The sequence below is a fragment of the Vanellus vanellus genome (genome assembly GCF_965231255.1).
Source record: "Vanellus vanellus genome assembly, chromosome: Z".
Taxonomy (NCBI): Eukaryota; Metazoa; Chordata; class Aves; order Charadriiformes; family Charadriidae; genus Vanellus; species Vanellus vanellus.
The window spans coordinates 71,730,299-71,745,538 of record NC_138908.1 but is presented as its reverse complement, the minus strand read 5'-3'; the positions used below and the strand labels follow the sequence as shown (position 1 = coordinate 71,745,538).

At 46.0% G+C, this 15,240-nt stretch overlaps 1 protein-coding gene across 1 annotated transcript; it reads right to left on the bottom strand.

The window, feature by feature from the left end:
• Positions 1-3,879: 3,879 nt before the first annotated feature.
• PTGER4 (prostaglandin E receptor 4) lies at positions 3,880-12,752 on the bottom strand (the record flags this gene model as incomplete). Its single annotated transcript, XM_082497664.1, has 2 exons — positions 3,880-4,492; positions 11,922-12,752. 2 exons carry the CDS (start codon positions 12,750-12,752, stop codon positions 3,899-3,901), a joined length of 1,425 nt encoding a protein of 474 aa, XP_082353790.1. The 3' UTR covers positions 3,880-3,898.
• Between the last annotated feature and the right edge of the window lie 2,488 nt (positions 12,753-15,240).

Below are 15,240 nucleotides of genomic sequence, written 5' to 3'. Positions count from 1 at the left end.
ATCACTACGTGCCCTTTTAAATAGTCCCTCTCCAGCTTTCCTGTAGGCCCCCTTCAGATACTGGAAGGCTGCTAGGTTTCCCCTGTGTCTTCTCCAGGCTGAACAATCCCAACTCTCTCAGCCTGTCTTCACAGGACAAGTACTGCAGCTCTGGGATCATCTTCGCGGCCCTCCTCTGGACTTGTGTCCTCCTTATGTTGGGGGCCCCAGAGCTGGATGCAGCACTCCAGGTGAGGTCCCACGAGAGCGGAGTAGAGGGAGAGAATCACCTCACTCAACCTGCTGGCCACGCTGCTCTTGATGCAGCTTGTTAGTGCTTTGGCATTGCGCCTGTAGGACTGGTTTGGGTTAGGCAGCACTAGTGTTGCAGACAGCAGAGATCTATAAGCTTGATTTAAAACAGGATGTTACAGCCCACCCTTATAGCCCAAGCCCTCTGTCAGTATATCCTACACCTTAAACCTGGGCCCAGTCGTAATACTAACTTATGTTATTGATCAGAGATACAAATTAACCTACAAATTTTCATAGAAATCACTGCCTCCTACAGACACTGGCTGTCATCCTGCCTATGGTGGGCAGATTCTGCAAGCTCTGCCACAGGACAGGGGCTTAAATTGAGTTAGGGCTGGGGTTTGGGGCATGATACGGGGGTGGGAGGTCTAGTGGTACCTCTGGATGGAAACGGTTCTGTGGAGCGGTGGTCTGAGATGTGTGGGCAGGACAGACTGCTGGAGGTGAGGGAGAGGGACTGCCAGTTGCAGTATGAGCAGGATGGAGTCAGGGACATACGATTTTATTATGTGGATTTTTGAATGGCAAATGAGTGCATTTTCTGTGAACACACAGGACTGGGGCAGGTGGATACAGATGTGGAAGACGGGCTGTTTTCAGGGGTGTGTGGATCCTCAGGTGCCGGCCATGGAGGAAACTACTAGGTGTGAGAAGGGAAGCCCTTTTGAACGTATGGAAACAACTCATGATACCTCGCAGGAAAATAACCTTTTCTTTTAACTTCCACATGGAAAATTAATCTCTACAAACTTGTAGCTTTACAAGACTTGTTATGCTCAGGGAGGCTGAAGAAGGTAATTCAGTAATGTGTTTGTGGTCAGCGTGGAGAAGGGTGCTGAGCTGAGCGGGACTGTGGGGCAGGTGAGAGAGACGTAACAATCTGTCACCCTAAGCAAAGGCACACTTGCCTGATCCTTTTAGCGAGGCTACTCCTGAGCACCCATCTGTGTTTGCAACTGGGCAGCAGAGGTACTCCCATTCTGTCTTTGTGCACTGCCATTGAGTGGTGTCAGGCAATTCCAGTATTGCTTGGGAGACTTTGTAATTTGTGGGCTGGTTGGGAATCCTGAAGTTCATTACTGAGGGATTCGGTGGTGGTGATGTTGTGTGCTCCGAGTCCAGTCCACCACTGACACACCAGCAATGCTGTGGGCAGGAGGAACACCTCAGGCTTGTAGTACGTGTTTGCTAAGGGAAGCCAGAAGGCCAGCTACTTAAGATGGTCTATTCTTGCTTAAAGCTCTTCCAGACCACATGTATTTCTCATCAGTGATGATGAGAAATAATAATAATAAAATAATAATTATACAGTAATAAATAAAATAAAACCAATTAAAATAATAATAATAAGCCCTTGCTTATTTAAGTACTCATTATACACTGTAGATACTTCATTCTGTCATTGCATACAGTACCAATAACACTGGTGTGCTGCCTCAGGCCAGCCGCAAAGGTGTGGTCCAACGTTGGTAGAGGTGGTGTACCTGCAGGTGGCAGTCCCACCTTCCTACTCCACCAGGTACTATTTCCCGTCTTGGGAAGTACGATGAGTGGATTCTATTTGTTGGTCACTAGTAAGCAACAGACCATAGTTAAGTGGCTTAATTGCAAAGAATTCAGGCAGATCTTTATCTGTAGCTGCAGTAGGAACTTGAGTAATACTGTGCTCCAGTTTAACTGGTGGAAAAGTGGCTACTGCTGTAAATATTTGTGTAGAGATTTAACTTCACTTTCTACATGTATCAAGGCAAATAAGCTCAACTGCTCTCCTGTTAAAGGAAAATAGTGGAGCAGGCCTGAGATTTAATTGAGTGTAGTTTTTTACTTTTGTTTGTTTGTTTGCATGAAGAATTTTCATGGTTCCGTCAGTGCTCTTGGCGACATTTTCGAAGATGACTGCCTTTTGCTGATGATGATCATTCTGTGGTGTTTTTGAAGCTTACAGAACAAACTGTGTTTTAACAGCAGCTGAACACAAAGCGTTCCAAGATGGGAGGCTTGTTAAGCTAAGGAGTTGGCGCTGAATGACAGACTCATATAAACTTCTAAGATCAAGCAGAACATTTCCATTTAATTGTGATCTCCAAAATTGCTTTGGTCAGTACAACTGCTTAAATATACCAACATAAGGCTCAAGATTACAATAAAGCATTTCACATGAAAATACTTTAAGCAGCATAACATGCTTAGTATTTGACAAAACATCCTCCAAATATCTGTACAGAATTACTTTGATAAACGGTGTTTCTGGAACAAGATCTAACCCTTACAACATAAAACATAAAACTCCTTTTTTCAGTGGTTAACAGCTGGTTTTGGTGATGTGTTTGCCATTAAAACTCTAGGAACAAAGGATTTCAAGGGCTGCAAGACCAGGATATGTTTCTATATAATGTATACTTTTAAATGAAGATTCTGCTTCCATGGTTTTGTACATTTATTTGATGGAGTATCAGATTACACAGTCATAAAATTCTATTTACTATTTAAAGTAAAATGATAAATGTTATGAAAAAATACTTTTATTACATCAGTGATGCTTTAACTAAAGTGAATATTAAGACTATTAACCAGGGGTTGAAATTTTAGGCCCTGATATTGAAAGCACTTCTACATGTCCTTAACTTTACATGTAAGGAGTTTCCCTGGCAGCAGCAGGACTACTCTGATGGGCGATGTTAAGTGTGTGCCTAAGTGTGTGCAGAATGTGGGCCAAAGTACTCGGAGAGGCGCGGATGTGTTATACAGAGAAACATTCTCAGCACATAAATAAAACCTGGCTTTTTAGTATGTACATATACTGAAAAGTAATATTCTTTTAACTAAAAGGATGTGTTTTCTTTTTGTCTTAATAGCGCACATATTCCCATTTCACTCAGAAAGTGCTTATGTATTCTCAGCTAGATAATTACCTCGTCAGCTGTGAATCTAGCATGGACAAAAAATCTAAATCAAGAATGTCTTATCAGCAGGAAATACTGGGGGAAGAGAAGGCTGGCAATTGTCTCTATATACCTTGTATTAATAAAAAACCTTCTCATAGAGAAGAATAGACTTTTAAATATCTTCAATCCTGATATATATACAACACTAAAAATTCACATTTTCATGCTTTAGTGAGACACTTTAAAATCCTGCCCCAGGCAGCTCTCAGAGTAGCTGTGTCCAGTTCCTAGCAGCTGCCTCACATTCAGCTCTAGTACCAGAAGCTTAAACTCTTGATAGCTGAGCGACCATGGGGAGAGAAAACACAGTTCTACCAGATTTGGAAAGGGAAAGAAAGAAAAAAGGAAGTGATGGGTCTTTCTATTTCCAGAGGCGCAGTAGCTCTCCTGTGTCCCCGAACAAGACAAGGCAGTTCACGTTTCCAGTCCCATTAGACCTGCCTTGTACCATTTCTGATGGCAGGGCCCAAGTGCAGTGTCTGTTTCACACAGTCCTCAGTAGTCTAAAAGAAATGTACCCATCACATGGCAAGAGAAAAATAGCCCTTTGGAGCACAGCTGAACCCCTCTCCCCTCGAATAGGCAGAACACCTATCTATTGCACCAGTTTTTCCAATGTAGCAGGAAGTATCCCCAGGGTTGATGCCTTTCATGGCTATCTATATACACTTTTCTGATAAATTCAGTGTCTCTGTGGGAAAGGTGACCTGGAGAGGGCTGCCCTTGGATGTAGAGCTGGCCCCACCACCAGACCTGATCTCATTCACCAGGAAGATGCTTTCAGAGTCCTGCCCCTGTGAAGAGTCCGAGGTCTCCGAGCTACGCAGTGTCCTTACTGACGTGGTGTCAGACTGAGCCAGGCTCGCACTGGGGCCTGGAAGCAGCACGCGACCCCCGACACTGCTTTCGCTTAACTCCGGAGGATAGAGCAGCGTTTGTGAGGTGCTGCTGATCTCTCTCAGCTCACGGGAGATAAAGGAGGGTGACTGACTTGACATGGCAGAGGAGGCCCTGCGGCCATCCACGCAGTTGAAATTGGCCCCAGTGTGCTGCCTCCGAGCCCCTCCAATGCGGCAGAAGAGGCATTTGATCTTCTCGATGGCTTTGCTCAGCACAGTCTTGCGGAGCAGGATGTAGATCCATGGGTCCAAAATGGGATTCACTGAGGCAATGCGGATGGCTTGCAGGTCAGGGTTTTGCCTCACATCCTGCACTGATTCTGGCTGGTACAGCTGGTTTACGAAGACACGGACCTACCCAAGGAGATGGGGGAAGAGAAAGACACAATTATACAATTACATCAGGAAATCAAAGTTTACATTTCGAAGCAGAGATCTAGATTTGCTACTGCAAGCTACAAGAGAAGAGGCTGGCAAAGCCAGGCACCTCAGATCGGCAGCTGTGAGTTTATTTTTGGCAATAGCAAAAAAATCAGAGAGATGATCCTGCTGTAAATTGGCCTTCTTTGTTAGAGGTAGGAAAGTAATGGCTCTTTCTCTCTCCTTCACCTCATAATTATTCCTTGAACTGCCAACCTTTGGCTGATACCTTTAAAAATTCCTTTTTCCTGATAGAATTCAGGAGCAAAGGTGTAGACCTGTATCCTCGAGGTATACCTTGAGCCTTACACGACCTGCAAAGAGAAACTTGACTCCACTGAGGAGACCTGGCCAATCGGTTCCTCTAGCAAAGGACTAGTCATTTCTTTGTTTAGAGACAAACTGAAACACAGATTATAATCCAAGTATGATAGACACTGGAAACAAGTCCAGAGCTCTCAATTCTCAAGTTTAGAAACACATTTTGTTGGAACCTGTCCTTACTGGAATTGTTTGTATACCCTCAAATGTTTGCTTGCTGCAGTATGTTGATCAGCGTCAAATAGCTGTTCTCTGTTTTAGCAAAACCTATGCAGTGTCCAATTACAGAAAAGCCTAGGAAAGCCAATTAAAAGAACTGATAATGGAAGATGTTGTTTTCTTCAGATTCCTTAAGGTAAATAAACATAAATCCCTTCATTATCTTATCTGATACAGTAAAAACTGATCAGCAAAATTATGAGGTTTTCAAAATCTCATCCTTGACTCCCAAAATGAATCAAGTCTTGCCTAGCTAGGAGGTTACAGACAAGGAGGCAGACAAGCATTTAAATAAAAGAGCCAAACTAGAACAGCTTTTTTTGTTAGAAGTTCTGCATATGACGCAGTCCAAGTTTAGCAAAAAATTTCAGAATTCTGTTTGGAGAAATTTTCCTGCAGCAGGGCAATGTGGTGGCATTTGGCTTGTCAGAATTCAGAGACTGAGTGTGCTCCAAAGCTATCAATGAAGTGTGTTTAAAATAATGCAGAGTCCCTCTTCAGAAGTACTATGCATATAGTCTCTCTCAAACTGACTGTCAAAAGGATGATTGCCTGTATTTTTTTTCCTCAGTATTTTTCTCTAGTTTTATGGGTAACAAAACCTGCTCATGAAATTCAAAATATGGAAAAATCTTGAATTTATACAGCAATATAATGATCCAAGTTTTATTCTCAGTTACTCTCCTAATGATTTCTAACACCGCCGATGTCTTTTTGATAACTAATTTATTGACTTTATTTTATTGCATGCCAAACATGAAATTCAAGTACTTCAAAGTGTATTCCTATGCATATTGAACTTATTTTGTATGTTTTTTTCTTTTATTAAGCTTTACTTGCTTTATTTTTTTTTTCATTATTTATTTTATATTAGCCTCCTATCCAATATCCATCACTACATGATTCCCTGTATCACTGGCTGAGAGAAGGCCAGACCCTCCAGAGGCCAAAATCATTAAATACCTCCAGTTTGGCTGGAATTCATTGATGATTCCTTAAAAATGCCCTAAATTAAAATCTCTGGCCGTTTGCTGGGGGGGTGGGGGTGGGGGGCGGGCGAAGGGAAGCCAGTCTCGTCGGACTCGACGACACCTTTCCTTAGTGCACCACTAGGTGGCACGGGTGTCCCACGGATGGGTGTCCCACGGTCACGGCGTCCGGTCCCAAAGCCAGGCTGCCAGCAGCTCTGCCACCTGCCCTGCGCGGAGGGGCCGCCGCCGCGTCCCACGGGAGGCCAGCCGGTGGCAACGGGCGACCACCGGTTAACCCAGCTGGTGGGGAGAAGTTTCGTGACTCAGTTTATCAACTCGTGCAAGTAAAGCTGCTATGAGTGACACCACGCGCGGATGCTGAAACACCGTAGTTGGGATATCTGAACTTGGAAGGCTGAAAAATAAGTTGACACAACATTGTTTGGTGTGAGCTAAAATCTGTTCTTGAAATACCTACTCGGCCATTTGTGTGAGATTTCTTTTCCCCTCCAAAATTATAATAGGTCAAATGTATAAATGCACAAAGGTCAAATTTCCACAGGGGAATTAACCTGTGCTGTAACAACATTTCTTTCCAAATGCTCCTTTTCTTTTACTGTACTGAGATTTCCTTATGCAGGGGAATACACTCTGAAAGTGTGCAAATGCTGGTCTATGTATTTGACCAGTTGATCATTGGACAGGTACCTGCCCTGTGAGCCAGGAGTCCAAAGGACAGTGTTGTGGGAGTGGAGGCCTTCTAGCAGCTCATGCAACTAAATGCAGTCATTGTCAGGAAGATTAGAGGTGTGACAAGGAGGGGTATTTGCTAATAAATTCATCCAGATCACAGAACCACAAGGCACACTTTGAATACAGCTGAACAAGCACACAATCCAACTTTGGAGACCTGACTTTTTTTTTTTTTTTTTTTTTTAAAAAACTTGGGAGATACAGTTACATGTCAATGATTTCAAAGTTGGATTGTTCTTTTGATAAGAAGCGTATGAAATCAAGGTATCTATTGGTATTCAAGGTATTGGTAATCAAGGTATTCTCTGTCTACCTAGCAGACTTTATGGAAAGACGAAAATGTCTTTAATTGCTGCCACTGTGGCTGAAAAGGACTATCGCTAATGGCACAGTGCAGCTTGCTTTATGTTACCTCTCTATGCTTTATTTCCTTTTGACAGATGCAGCAGTGAAAACTTTGGACTGTACAAAACTGTTTCTGTTTCCTAGAAAGGTCCCACGTATTTTATTAGAAGACCCCCAGAATGTCAAATGTATTTATCAATTCAGACCTATTGCTGGGATTACATCTTAATCACAATAAGGTAAAAATTAATTTGTGTTGGAATGTCAGTTTTATCATTTTTTTTTTACACACTTGTGAAACAGCATTTACTAATGTATCATCTACAAGAACAGCAAGAGATGTATCTGTTTTGGCTACAAGTCTTCTGTTGCAGGAGGTAGCATGATAAAGGACATCGCCTTTCACCTTCTAAGTAAGTGTCAAGTAAGTGGAACCCACTACTAAATTAGCTAATCTGATGCTTGAATTTGTGCAACTTGAAATCCTAATTAAAGAAAGAAGCAAACTAGAACAATTCAAATCTCAAAAGAATGAGTTTTGCATGTTAGCTTTGTAGCTATGGAATTCAGGCAACATATCTTAAAAGTACTAGCAGATTGTTTGCAATTGTGTTAAGAAGCACATAGCTCCAAGGTATGTTGGGTTCACAGGTGATAGGTATTTGAAGGATCAGAGTCCTGTATGCTGCTTGTTGCTTTTCCTTTTTACTAACTGCAGATGCAAATCATGATTTCTAATCCTATGAAGTACTATAAAGTTACTTGTATAGCTACAGTCACACTGGTAATTGTCTTCATAGCTTCTACCTGCCCTCAAAATCTCCCCACATACTGATAGGATAAATGTAAAAACCGTACGGTAGTAAGCAGGAACAAGTTTTTCAGCTCTGTAAGCCAATAACCTTTGCCCTTCAAGGGCTTGGTGTCTGCTTGGTGTCTACTCCATTGGGCAAAAATCATGTCTGCGACCTTGCCGTTGGCTGCGGACAGCCCCTGATATTTAGAGAGAAAAATCAAGACCAACCAAGCCAGAAGAAAATCCAAACTTTTAGATCAATTAAACATTAAGTTAGAAACTCCTGATTATTTCATGCAATCCACCAGATGGACACCCTGAAACATTATATTTTATTTTCCACTTCACCGTAATTTAACAACAATGTTCAGTGGTCAGGATCAGGAAAAGATCACGCACTTAAAAATCTTACCAGTATCTGACAGACAGCTGGAGTGAATTATAGACTTTGAGTAGTGGGTGCCTATTTAATCTTGAAAAAGTTTCTTTGGTTTTTGCTTCTTTTTTTAAAGTCCGGTTAATAATTTCTACTATATTCTTGACAAAATCTCTCCTAATGTAACTTATTCCGTACTATTAACTCTACCCAATTCTATTTTCTAAAAATTCACAATATTTTAAAAAATGAGATAACCAGTGTAGAGTGCAGACAAGACTCAGCACACAATTTATGTATTTTCCTTATTTCATTTTTAAACTATTGTCAGATTCTTCTTCATGCCTTTCACATCACTCTCTGCACATCGAGACATCAGGTTATATCAAAAGTTTCCTTTCACTAATGTTTTTCATTCAGCTTTTCTTTCCTTGACAAATTTGATCCGCCTTAATTTCTGTCAAGTTCATTCAGTGTTTTGCACAATCCCCCATAATTCTGTTGTCACTGTAAAATTTTGCTGATTTTATGAATAAATCATTAAGACACTAAACAACCCTACTTGTAAACTGAGTGCTGGAGCACCTCATTATTAAAAACTGCTGTTCCCTGTGACTCAGCTTGCTGTTCTTTAACCACTTTTTAAATCAAGACAAGCCTTTGCTTATTATTTCAGGGCTATTTAATATTTTAACACTTGAAATTTTTTTGTCAAACCCTAATAAGTGTAGCCTGCTGGATTGCCTCTGTCTGCAATTTTATTGTGTTGTGAAAGTGTTCATTCTAAAACGTTAGAGGTTTATGTCCCTCTTTCAGAAGATGCTTTGCTTTGACTTAAGTGATGTTTTTTTCAGCTGAAATCTGCAGTGGGAAGTCAGTTCATCAGAAAACTTTGGTCACAAAGCACCCTCTGAGCCTGCTTCATGCATCTGAATCATGTCGCCACCACCACCTTACCACTTGCATGCTCTTTCTGACTGACAGGCTGCCCTGTTATAGATGAGCCTCTCGCTCGGTGACTACCCCCTAAAACTCGTCGGAGTCGTGAAAGTGTACGTCTATATTAGTTATTTACCTAGGTCTGCTAGTGGGTCTTTGAGGGATTTCTAGCACAAAGGTGTCACTTCGTTGAGTTTGTATCTCAGCTCTCAACCTCCGTCTATATGCAACCAGAGGGCTTAATACAGTGGCACACACAGCAGTACATCATGGCACAAAGAAGCACATGTGGCTATAGCTTATTCCCGCAGGGAGGAGGCAAATAACTTACAAAAGCTACTTAACAACAAAGAAATTTAACCACACTGGATACTGTGATGATGTGTACATATGCGGTTATGTTTTGTTTTTAAAAGAAAGCTTCCTTTTTTTCTTAGTCATCCATCTAAGTGAAATGACAGTCTCTTACCTCATTTTAGATAGAGAAAAGACGTGCTCCTTTAGCAGGGGAAAGCTAACTTATGTGAACACTCCCAAGGTAACGCTGTGCCTTTATAAGCAGTGAAATCAAGGTCTGAGAGCACTATGCAACTTCATCACCTGCACCTTCACATACCTTATGCTATATACAAGTTTTTCGCCAGTTACTGTTTAAATAATAAACCTTTTGCCCCACCCAGGTTCATTAATTTTAACTGTCAAGAATCTGGTTCCCTTTCTGGTAGTCCCTCCCTCTTGATTTTTCCCTCTTTTTGTTTCTTTAAGATTCTGTGAAAGACTGCCTAGCTTCAAATGGATATGAACAATTCCATTTTGCGTTTTGCGTTTTACGTTCAGACCTCTCAGCCTTCCCTAGCTGCTCCTCCATGGGACAAGGTCTATTTTTTTTCTGATACTGCTGAGGTCCGACAGCTGATACGCTGTATCACAACACTATTTAATTCCCAGAACCCATTCTCCACATTTACCAGCCTCTCTTTTGAAAAGGCAATAGTTCTGCGGTGAAGTGCCTGTTACAATACTAGATTAATCAAATTAAGTACTGTCAGCCCAGGGTACTGTCGGGGTTTTGGCCAGTCCGTGACCTGATGCCTCTCAGTGCAGCAAGTTGGCTTATCCCTGCAGTTTCTGGAGCTGGGCTTCATGGCAGGTTGTGTCTGGTTCCTCCACCTAAGGTGCGTGCACCTCCCGTAGACACCCTGTGTGCAGCCCAGGCAGCACCCCTCGACACCCTTCAGACGTCAAGCAATGAACACACGGCACCGTGCTCGGTCGTGCCACGGTACAACGCAAAGTGACAGCGCCGAAGTACAGGAGACAGCCTTCGGCGACAGCCGGGCGCTGGTGCTCCAGTACAGCCACACTTCACTGGCTCCTGTTTATGTTAGTAATGTGGCAAAACTGGCCTGACCCTTGCAATTACAGCTCCTCTGAAGCAGGGGGACAGACTCGCTGACCTCTCGAGTCCTGTTCACAGGTACTTCTCTAAAGTTCCTTACTGCGGTATACACTGTTTGTTTCGCATCCCCAGCTGGCCAGCTCTATTTCACACACGTTGTAGCCCCGCTATGACAAAGGGATCACCCTACCGACAATAAACCCTCTTAAAACAATCCTTCTAAAAACACTTTCTGTCTGACAACCAGTGCTTGGCTCCCTATGCTGTGTTTTGGAAGGTGGCAAATAAGGCAAGCCAGCTGTTTGTTTAATGTCTGTAAGCCAGAAGAGGAGAGAAGTTCACCAAGTTTTATTATGGTGGGTGGGTGGCCATAATAAATGACCATAATAAATGGTGGGAGCCTCCAGCTGGTGGGCTGGGGCTTTTTTGTCTTCCTTGGAGATAAGGTGGAGGAATTGAAATAAGTGGATCCTGCATGTTCAATTCAATTACAATAATTGGATCAGCTGTTTCAGAAAATTAGCAAATGGTTAGTGGTAATGTTGTCTGACATTTCGGTATGATCTCTAGGTTTATGTGGGCCAGATTCCTCCAACTCTTATTTAACTGAGCATTACACCAATGGGTGATTCCACCGAGTTCACTCCTCCCACAGCGGGGAGCTGCTGGAGGGATGTCTGTGTGGGATCTACCCCAGGGATGGTAGGTGAATCCCTCAGGAGGGGAAGCTTGGCTTAGGTTTTGGGTGTGAAGCACTCTGCGTGTTGCTGGTGCCAAGTGAACAGAACTCTCTCCTCCTTCTGCACATCAAGGACTGCTGTACCCTTCAGCAACAGCGTGCACATTTTTAAAACACAATAAACATCCCGAAATGCAGGCCAGACCCAAACCTCACTCATCACAAATTAACTTTGGAAGCGAACTTTAAAGTGCCTTGAGCTCTTAGTAAGATTTTTGCTGTGTGGATTCCAGTTGAACAGCGGAAAAATTATTGAGAATTTTTGGCACTGTATTTTAGCCAATCAAAGGAGCCCAGGATTTGGGATAAGCATGTTTCTTTTCTTGTAAACATAAATCAACACAACCTTCTCTCACCGTGCACGTATGCTAACAGCCTTTAAGTTATTACAACAGTTTGCAGTACCAGCTAACTACGAGTCTGTCCTACAAGCACAGACTAGGAGGAGAAAAGACTCAGCGGTACGGATGATGGAAAAGGAGAAAGGTTGCACAACATTACTCACCACCAGAGGAATGGAGCAGATGACCACCACCAGGGAAGTGGCAATGAGCAGAATAACCATCTGGATCTCTGCTCCAGCCATCCGACGGAAGCTCCGGCGTCTGCGAAAGTCAGATAAACGGCTGGAGGTGGTGTCTGTCCCCAAGGATGTGCGTCGCATGAACTGCCGGTGCATACGAATTAGGGCCACGCACACCAGGATGTTGCAGACCACGGTGACCATGATCAGGAAGGAGCTGAAGCCGGCATACATGTAGGAATACGCCGCATGGGTGGCCTCCTTTGCTCGCCAGTCTATGAAACACCAAGTGTAAGGGTACTGCAAGGTAGACTTGCCGAGCCCCATGCTGGGAAGGGCACAGAACAGCACGTTGGAAGCATAGATGGCAAAGAGCGTGAGGCCTGCCAGCTTCTTGTCTACGTAATGGTTGTAGAAATAGGCATGATTGATGGCCAGGTACCTTTCTATTGACATGGCACAGATAATGCTGAGGCCAGAGAGTCCAAAGAAGAGGAGGATGAAGGAGCTGTACTCACACAGCGCTGGTCCTCCTGGCCAGCGGTTCTGCAGGTAAGTGGCAATAGTGACCGGACTCACCAGGCAGGTCCCCAAGAGATCGGTGACCGCCAGCCCGCAGACCAGCGTGTAGAAGGTGGTCTCCTTCTGCTCCTTCCTGGACTTGCAGAGCACCACGATGGCTATGAGGTTGCCCACCACGCCGAAGATGAACATGACGGTGGGGATGGTGGGGGGCTTCCCGCCCTCGGCCCCGCTGGCCGTCCCGTTGGCAGAGCCGTTCGCAGGTGGCATGATGGTGGGGTCGAAGGACATGGTGCCCGCGCTGCCGCTGGGGGAGCCGAGCGAAGGCAAGAGCGGGTCCGAAAAAGAAAAGGCAGAGTAAAGAAGGATGGGCGTGAAAATAAAAAAAAAATTCAAATGAGAATTTAAAATAATAATAATAATAAAAAGAGTGGGGTGTTTTAGTTAAAAAAAAAAAAAGAAAAAAAAAAAGTCCTAAAAGGGAGCCGAAGCGGGGTGCCGTCCGGCAGCGACCGCCGGGGGAGCCGGGGCCGCTTGCCCGCCGCCCGGCCCGGGGCGGAGGGGGGCGGGGGGGGATCGGGGCGGCCCGAGCGCGGAGCCGAGCGGAGCCGCCTCACCGCCTCTCGCACCGACGGCGGGCAGGGCTGAGCGCGGCGCTGGGGCGGCCCTGGGCGGGTGGGCGGCGGCGGCTCCAGGTGTCCCCGGGGGCGGCGCAGGAAGGTGCCGGAGCGCGGTGGCCGCCGCTCATCCCCTCCCGCCGGCCCGGCGGTGCGGCACGGCGCTGTGCGGTGCGGTGCGGTGCGGTGCCGGGCGCGGGCTGCCTCTCACTAACTCCCCGCGGCGCTCCCGCCGAGTTTCGCCGCGGAGGGCGGAGGCGGCCGAGGGCAGCTCCCGCCGCTCCTCCCCGCCCTCTCGCCCCATTGGCCGCCCCGCCGAGGGCAGGTTGCGCGGGGCCGGGCGCGGGCGCCGCCGCCCGGGGCGGGCTGCGGGGGGTGAGGCGAGGCGGGGCGGGGCGCCGGCGGAGGGGCGGGGGGAAGCGGGCGGCCGTTGGCGGCGGCCGTTGAGGGGGGTTGTGTGTGAGGGGACGGCGGACACCGGCCGGGCCGGGGGCACCTGCCCGCTTGGCGGTCTCCGGGAGGCCCCCTGTGCGCCCTCGGGCCGTCCCTCGGTCGCAATGGACGGGAGCGAGGGCTCCTCGCACCTTCCCCTAAAGGGCAGCGCTGGTGGACGGGCGCCCCGAGGGTCCCGCCGTTACCCGGCCGCCATGTTCCAGCGCGCAGCGCCGGAAAGGGGCCCGGGCGGCGGCAGGGGGTGAGGTGGTGTCACCTCCAGGTCCCGGGGGAGGAAGGGAGCCGGTCACCGTCTGCCGGTTCGCGGGTGGCAGCTGGGGGAGACCGCGGCCGGGCCGTTTATCGCAAAGATAAGCGCAGGTGCAGCGAGGTGACACCACCTGACGGCTGCCAGCCGACAGACGCGCCTCCACCAGCCCAGCACGACCGGCGCCTCCCGCTGCGGAAGAGATCGGCTCACGCACTGCCTGTACGTGGCCTCTGTCAGTGAGGTTATTAGACACAGGAAGGGTGTGTGTACGTTCGAGGGAAATGTTTGTGTGTTTGTTTCGAGAACTTGTTTCTTCTTGACTGCGAGATGTTCGCATCACACTTTTGCCGGCAAAGCCTGGCGGTTACCGTTCAGCCGTCAGCGGGGCGGGTGGACGGACGGCAGTTGCTTTTACGCGGTGCCCGCGTGGCAGCTCTCACCCCGGCAGCGGTGGTGGTGGAGTCCCTACTCCAGAAACGTCCACAAAAAACACCGCAACAGGTACACGCGTGGCTGTTTCTGCTGGAGGGGAAAGTACTCGCGGTCCATGCTAACGCTGTTGGGTCGGGTGAGGCTTCACACTATCGTACCGGGACAGACTCCCGCATCCAGCTGTTCTAACGTCTGTTCCCGTGCATTAGGTGACATCAGTTGCTACAAAGGACGCAGAACCTGTGCTCCAAAGCATGACATTCGTATGCTTACAAGAACCTCTTCTCTATTGTAAAGGCAAAACGTATTATAAAAGTTTTTCAGTCCTCCCCCTTCTCTGTTTTTAAGCCTGTGAAAGTGATGCCTGTGGACTTAATACCGTTCAGTAAAGTGACGATAATATCATGACACACTGCCAGCAAGAGTTCTGACAGAACGAAATATATGAGAGAGAACAAGTGTGCACTGTGGGAAAGAGAATGAAGAGTTTCAGTTCTCAATGCTGTATGAACATGAAGAAAAAAGCGATTTTGTGTTTGATCAGCTTTTTAGTGTTGCTATCTAACTGCTTTGAAAACTAAAATGCAGTTTTAGAAAAAATAGTTGTTTTTGAAATAACAGATAATGATAGTGGCATTCTGGTCTGCTCAGAAAAAAATAAACAACTTTTTTTGCTAGTATTGACAGCTCTTTACCTTTTACAAAATTGGAAAATCATTCTATCAGAAGCACAGAGCTACATGTGGGAGTAGAGGTTGCTCGATTACATTTGCCTAATTGTCAGAAGCAAATTATAAGCACTCCAAAATACTTCCAAAAGAAAGCACAGCACAAAGGTTGTTTTTTCTTCTCTTTTAAACCGTTTTCTCTCTGTTCTGGGAAAGCTGACCCAGGTACAGAGCATGCTCTGAGTTCAGGCTGTGTAATTGCACATGCTTTCTCAATAGTACTTCTTTCCTACACTGAGTCTTTGGTGCTCTGGTGTCAGAGGCCATAATGTGGGATTAAGTTAACATGTGCAGCAGTT